Below are 7832 nucleotides of genomic sequence, written 5' to 3'. Positions count from 1 at the left end.
AACACTAAGATAACTGCATTTTAAATGTAATTATAAGTGAATAAAATTTATAAAACATTAGGAGTGATCAGTTGTTTAGTTTACAAATGAAAGAATACTGAAATTAAATAAGGACGACAGGTCAAAAGATTAGAGAAAGGCTAACCAAGTAAAGGCAATTAAATAAAAAATTATTGACAATTCTTCTTGACAGAATTTGTAGTTACCCAAAATTTTAAAATTTAATAAATTTTTTTTTATTTTTTTAATTGATATTTAATTTTAAGATAAATAAGAAATGATAATTTATTAAAATTTATACTGATTATTTATATGAAGATTTAAAATTTTAATTTTATTTAAATTAATGTTCGTTGTATTTTTTTTAGAAGAAAGTGCTGAAGTGACATTGCCTTTGTCTTTGCCTCTTATTATAGAAGATAATAAAAACGATAATAAATATTAAAAAACATCTGATGGGGTCTTGTTTGTAATTTCACCGACTTTTATATTTTATTTTTTCCTTCTTCTTTGCCGGTGAGCTATATATGAGAAGGGTGAGAGAGTGTCTGAGGGCGGTGTCTGTTTTCTTTCTGCGTTTCCCCTCACTGTTGGTTCCTGTTTCTCTCCCTCATCACCGACTATCCTTCCACCGTCATCAGTCGTCGGCTATCCTTTCCTCTGTCAGCGCCGATCGTCTTTTGTGGTGTGGGAGTCACCGGATCTTCAACTTGGTCTGCTGCCTTGTTTCCTTTCTGATCTCTTCTACTTCATCCTCGATCCAGCCACCTCTATCCTTTGCTCTTCAACACGCTGCTGATGAGAACAGGATCTCCACTTGCCACTGCTGTGATGTCCACCCTGAACCACAGTATTGTGGTGTAAATCGTGAGTCCTTTCCTCCCCTGTTCTATGTTGAATTTCCTCTTTCTTTCCTTGATCTGTGTTTGCCGTGGACCTCTGTTTTGAGCATGAGTATCGAAACTTTTCTCCTTCCTCGCATTGTAATTGCTCTCCCTGGTTCGACGTGTTGGTGGATGCTATTCTTGTCCTCATTGAATCCCCTACGCGCGTGCGTGTGTTCTAATGGTTGATGTTGTAAATTGTTTCTCTTGCTAAATCTGTGTGTGTGAGAGAGAGAGTGATTAGTGTGAAATTGCTATTTTTCCTGCTCAATGTGCTGTGTGAATTTTCTTCTTCCTCTGCTGCACGTGCTTGTGAAAAAAGGGCTGTGGAGTTAAGCTGAATTTTAGTCCAACGAAGGTGACTTAGTGTGGGCTTGAGCTGTATTAAAATTTATATTGATTTTGTTAATAGAATGGACTTGGGAAGTTGATTTATTGATATATTAGTAATGGAAATTTTTAGAAGGTAGAATCGCATAGGAAGAATCTTAATGATGATTTAAAGTTTAATGCTCACAGGGTGTTTAACAAAATGATCAAAAGGGATTTTTTTTCATTTATATAACGGCATAATATACATATGATGTGTGTATTGTTGATTAAATAAATTACCATTAGGAGTTAATTACTCTGATGAAAGTTGGGAGGTGAATAGTTTAATTATAAATAAAAGTGGAGGTTTTTTTTCTTTTGTCTTTTTAAGTTGTTTGGGATTTCAGTAGTTTAGGTGGTATTGCATGATTGGAAAAGTGACAATGATATTATTTGAATATTAAAAATTTTAGAACAAAGCATTGATCCTTAAGGATTAGTTTAGAAGTAAGTTATATATTTGAAAACTTTACAATTAAGTAGATAACGTCTCAATCGGTTTGTGAATAATTTTTTTTCTTTTCTTTCTTTTCTTTTCAAAGATATTTTTACTTAAATCATTTAATAACAATTATATTACATATTTAATGCTTTGTTAATTAAATTATTTTTATCTTGAAAAATTATAAAGGGATGTGGAAGACTATTTGAATTATGACGTATATGTATTTTACCTTACAAAGGATACTTTTAAGATTGATGAAATTATTTTTATCAATTTTAGTAATTTTGGTTTCTCAATAAATGCAAGCATGGAGATTAGTATGAAATTTTATTCAGGCAAGTTTTCATTGCACAAAATTCTTTCATGTGAGTTTGATTTTGAAAATGAAAATTGTATTTTAATAGTGATGACTTTCTCACATGTTTGAAAATAAATTTAGAGGGAATTTTATACAGAACACTGGTTGCTAACGGCAGTTTTGTTAGCCCTTGACACACTATGATTAATGATTAGCTAGTTTGATTTTTATGAGCTCTGTTCTCACGTATTTGTGAGTCATGTACTCATGTTTGTTTTTATGGTTTTGAACCGCATTTGATTAGTATTACCCTCATCACTTTGTGTCCACGTTTGTTTTGTAGCTTATGCTATGTTTGGTTACTTACTCTCGTGGACTGTGTGTTCACGTTTGTTTTCGTAGCATAAGCCGCTTTTGGTTATTTACCCTCGTGGACTGTGTGTTCATGTTTGTGAATTGTTCTGATAAATCCCTAAAAATATGATTTTATTTTTTAAAAAAAATTATCGATGATTTCCTATTTAATGGTTTTCAATTAATAAATATTTTTATTCTTATTTATTATTTAATTAGTTTGATTTATCAAGATTAAATGTTAGTTGCTTTATTATTATAGATTTAAATATTCTTGTTATTGAAGTTGTTTAGAATTTTTTTAATCTAAATTATAAATTTTATTATATTGAATCACTTTATCTTTAATTTCTATAACTGTTGTAAATTATTAAATTTTATCTTGTAAAATTTGATGGTTGGGATGTTATTTACTGAAAAGTATTTTGATCTTAGAGAGCGTAGGTGGATCTCTACGTCCTGCTTACAAATAATGAATTTTTGCTAAGCTGGGTGGGAGTTTGTTATGTAAATATTTATTATTGATATAAATATGAAATTTATCTATTATGTCATGAAGAATATGTTTAGGTGCTTCACATAAATTATAGTTAGAGTCATTATTTTATTATATATTTTGTTTGTTGGACAAAAAGGACGAGAGGCCCTAATTATAGTGATTTCTATTTGAGAACTTTATAGTAAACTTTTTGGGGGTTCATATTTACAGTAGTAGTTTTGCCCAAATATTTACAAAAAATATATATATATGAAGACTTTTATTTGAAGGAAATACATTAAAAATGTCTTAATTCTAATACTAATATAATTACGATGTGAAAAAATAATAGAAAATTTTATTTAATTAAGGCTTAAAGGATATGGGTCCGTACACATATTTTATGCCGGTCACTCCTGTTTTTTGGGAAGTGACAAAATCTTTTAAAGAATAAATTACAAACATTGATTCTGCAACTAAGAGTTGCAATTGCAAACTTAGAGTTATATTTAAAATTTAAATCCTTTATTTGCAATTGAAACTCCTAAATTTAAAGTTGTCTAAATTAATATTTACATGTGATTTTTCAAAAAAAATTCTATCAAGGACGTAACTATTCTTAATTCTCTATTTTGGGATTTTATTACCATTCTCTCTTTTGTTTTCCCGTGCCATGCATTGAATATAAAGATATTTTTTTTTGATTAAATTATACTTTTAGTTCTCTAATTTTATATAAAATTTTAATTTAATTTTTTAATTTTATAAAGTATTTTTTATTCCTCTAATCCTAATACCGTTAATTTTAAATAGTTACTTTTTTGTGACAATTATTACTATTTTGAATAAAATTAAACTTAATATGTCACTGTTTGAAAATATCTTGTCAATATTTTAAAGTTTAATTTATAAATTTTTTTTTGTAATGAAATTAATGGTGTTAGAATTAAAGGATTGAAAAGATAATTTATAAAATTAAGAAATCAAAATAAAATTTTATATAAATTTAAAGAATGAAATATATATTAGCCACAACTAGTTTTTATAATATTTGACTTAAATTTTAACATTTAGGCCACCTTGACGATAAACATAAAAGAGACTTAATTTGGCTTTACAAGCATAATTGTAGTTCCAGTAACAAAACAGTAACGAAAGTAACAAATTAAACCAGTAACTCACCCATCATCAGAGGCTCCTACGCGCGGACAGCAGATAGAGGCAAGCCGGAGCGAGGAAAATGGAAAGCGAAAAAACGAGAAAGTAGGGAATAACATTTATGGACTGGATTCATTTGGTTGGCTTCATCATCTTGAGACTCTCGATCAATTTCACCATCTTCTTCAACAAAAATGTCATTGCTTCCATAAAATAAAATAAGAATAATCCATATATAGAAATCTCCAAGTTGACGAAAAATGGGAAGACGACTTCCAAGAGGAAACCTTCCTAAGATGCGAACAAATAGGATGAAGAAAATGGAGATGAATCCAATGACACTGATGACATCTGCAAGCAACGTGTTATTGCTGATAACCAGACGTATAGCGGCTAGGAATGCCACAGGCATGGTTATAAGAGCAACATAAACAAAAATCTTACCAAGTCCGTACGCTCTTTGTGCAAAGCGAAGATCACCCAGCGGGACCCAAAGAAGAATAGTAGAACCAATGGTGGAGCTGTACATAGCTATTGTGTTGAATGCCGTGAATATCAAGAGTAAAACCCACCTGGTTCAGTGAAACCAGCTGTAAATGTTACTGTAGCTATCAGCACGGCCACAAGTATGACTGTTGCGGCTGCGTCTTTCACTTTCCAATCTTCATTGGCTGATAGTTTCCGGGGTACACCGAGCATATTTTTCTTGAGAAGCACCCCAGCTCTTCTTAAAATTACATCTGCTAAGAACTGCATCATAATTGAATCAAACAAGCATGCATTACATACTATGGAGCTGTTTAGCGGCTAAAAAGGATGTGAATAAAATAAATAAAATAAAAATTAAATGAACTAAATTACATTCTATTTCATAGTAAGTATGATAAAACCTACTATCAAATATCATTGATGTAGGAACTATCACACCTTTTAAATATCTCATGAAAATCGTGATTCTCAATCTTATTAATTAAATTGCCCTTCTCTCTGATTGCCTTATCTATTTTTCACATATTACTCATTTTATTTTTCTCCAATTCATTCCATTTCCTTTCCTTTCAGCAAGCAAAAAAACCGTACATTCTTCTATAAAACAAGTATCTAGAATCAAAACCTTTTCAAATCTTCAGAAGACAGCTGAGAATAGATGCCTATTAATCATACCTCTTGACGTGTCATTGGAGTTTTACATCGCATCCGAACAACATCTCGAGATGTTAAACCTTCATTATTGACCAGGTTCGCATTGATCTTTTTGTCTTATAAAAGAAGTAGCAGAGTCCAAAGATGTAGGTTTTTTGAAGCCAGGTGCAGCGGCGTATCTCCATGCAAGTCTCTCTCATTGACAGTGTGAGGATGAATCTAGGATTTTCCAGTAAGTATTTTATCACATTTGTGTGTCCCTTGATTGCTGCAGCGTGAAGAATGTTTTGTCCTTCATTATTCAGGCAAAATCCAGCATCAGACCACTGAATTACAAGCAGATTTTTTACCACTTGAACATGGCCCTTTTCGCAGGCGAGGTGGATTGGAAGATTACCGTCTAAGTTTTGCTGAAAAGCAAACAAGGGAGAAGAATATTTTGACATTATATGAACACCTCCCAAGAAACCAGCGCATGCTGCATAATGGAAGGGAGTGTTGTGTCTTTCATCTTTTTGATACATGATCTCTTCTGGTCCTCGTCTCACTATGTATTTCAATAGTTCTTCACTCAAACACAAACACATATTAGGTGCAAGAAAATCAAACTGACCAAAAGCATCAAGCATGTTATAATTTATGAGTAAATATATATACATGTACTGACCAGTATTTCGTTCCAATATCGCGGCATTAAGCGGAAAGTCTCCACTTGAAATGGCCTGGTGATCTGAAGGAATTGCAATTTTCTCTAGGAGATAAGCAAGAATCACCATATTCTTTGTCGTGACGGCCAAATACATTGGTGATTTGCATCCATAATTCTTGTTCCAAGTCCAATAGGCAGCCAAAACACTTCTCCTATGCCCATTTAAAAGCAGAACCACCCTATCTGAATGCTGGCTCAAAACAGCTTCGTGCAAAGCTGTCCTCTGATAATTATTTCTTAATATTACAAATTTGGTTTTGTCTATCAATTTGGCCTTCTTTGATATAATGTGGAGAATAACCTTGATCGCTTCAATATTCTTTGCTCGCGAAGCAACATGAAGTGACGTATCACCTTTCTTATTTCTCTTACTTAGAAGATTGGGATAGTGAGAAGCAATCAGCTCCACAACTTCTTCCCTCCCAAATTCAGCTGCAACATGAAGCAACGAATCACCAGTGGGAGTGACATTATTAAAAATGGTGGCCAAATCTACTTTATTTACTGTACATTCTGCTTTCAAGTGTGAAACAAAGCAATCTGCATCTTCATCCCGATCACGAACAGATTTGTACAATTTATAGAACGTGGATGAAAATTGTGGCATCATTAACACCATGCTTCCAGTTGACTGCTCATCATCATCATGTGACGAACTGAACTTCTTTACCATCAGTTCACTCATCTCCGACCTCCAGTCTGAATCGCTCTCTTCCGTGTAAATTCCCGCATCTTCCGGATTGCTCATGACAACTAGCGCCATACAATCCAAAATATTAGGGGGGATGACAGGCCGATATTCACATCATATGAAGCTATTTATTTTGGACGCACATTCAGTGCTCATCATGACTGATTGTCAGATTTAATCGGGTCGGTCGGTTCATATTTAAACCTCTTATTGTTATTTTTTATTTCTATTTATAAAATTATTAGTAAATCTACTCATTTTTACTAACCTAAGCAATACATATTTAATTTGGATGATTCAAATTTAATATTAAAGTTCTTTATAATTTTAATCAATTGACTACACAATTTATTCTGGATAGTTCAAATTTAAAATTTATAATTTATAATTTTTTTAAAAAATGGATATTAACATTGTTTTTAATATTGTATTTATCAAACTAAAAATTTATAAGAATTATTAACAAAAAGTTTAATATTAAATTTAGATCACAAAACTTGGATAGTGAATTTGTCACATCTAAAAACCTGATGTGATCGGCACGAGATATGTGTACAAGACCGCATCCTTTAAACCTTGTACACAAGTTATTACAAAATAAGATATAATGCTTTTAATATTTGCCATATATGTCAAACATTAAGTTTCTTGGAAAGAAAAATTTCAGCAAGTATTCTTCTATAGTTAAGAATTCTCAAAATTTTTCAACAATAAAACATCAATAATTCAACAAAAGAAGCTCCATTTCCTACTAACAAATATACAATTTTATTAAAAAATATGGATCATGCTATAGTCTACATGGAGCATGGACCAGACAATAAAAGTAATACATAAGTCCAAATATACATTGAGTTGAGGTTCTCTTGAAATAATCCTTGCACCTCATTTCAACGATAAATCTCTTTAATGAACATTTGAGATGTAAATTAAGTTATATCATCTGAGACTAAAAGTATTTTTTTTAGTAAATAATTTCCCAACTTTAATACTAAAGGAAATAAAAGAAAGAAATATAAATGGAATAAACATGAATTTAATTAAAATAGTCATTTAGTATGGAAAAAGTGTATAACTCAAATAAAATAATTTCACTTAAACACTTGACTTGAAAACATATTCAAAGGATGACAACACAAAAATCAAGTTCCACTTTCTAACTATCAAGCTCACATCGAGCAGTTAAGAGTAGTATCATTTATTATAAAAAAATTCATTCATGAAAACTAGCTTGTTTGATAGGTTTAATTTAAGACAAAAATTTCAAAATTTTCTTTTGTAGGATTTTATTAGAGCAAAT

General features: G+C 31.2%; 2 protein-coding genes across 2 annotated transcripts; one reads left to right on the top strand and one right to left on the bottom strand.

Annotated features, from left to right (window-relative positions):
• Positions 1-527: 527 nt before the first annotated feature.
• Positions 528-5224, top strand: LOC129289153 (uncharacterized). Its single transcript, XM_054925962.1, has 2 exons — positions 528-867; positions 5052-5224. Exons 1-2 carry the CDS (start codon positions 528-530, stop codon positions 5222-5224), a joined length of 513 nt encoding a protein of 170 aa, XP_054781937.1.
• Positions 5225-5376: 152 nt separating this feature from the next.
• LOC129289152 (protein ACCELERATED CELL DEATH 6-like) lies at positions 5377-6650 on the bottom strand. Its single transcript, XM_054925960.1, has 3 exons — positions 5800-6650; positions 5483-5697; positions 5377-5424 (listed from the first exon to the last, which is right to left on the bottom strand). Exons 1-3 carry the CDS (start codon positions 6602-6604, stop codon positions 5377-5379), a joined length of 1068 nt encoding a protein of 355 aa, XP_054781935.1. The 5' UTR covers positions 6605-6650.
• Between the last annotated feature and the right edge of the window lie 1182 nt (positions 6651-7832).

This window comes from Prosopis cineraria, unplaced genomic scaffold (genome assembly GCF_029017545.1).
Source record: "Prosopis cineraria cultivar Desert tree isolate PC_DT_omini unplaced genomic scaffold, ASM2901754v1 PC12, whole genome shotgun sequence".
Classification (NCBI taxonomy): domain Eukaryota; kingdom Viridiplantae; phylum Streptophyta; class Magnoliopsida; order Fabales; family Fabaceae; genus Prosopis; species Prosopis cineraria.
Note: the sequence above shows the minus strand (reverse complement) of the source record. Positions and strands in the feature narration are given on the sequence as shown.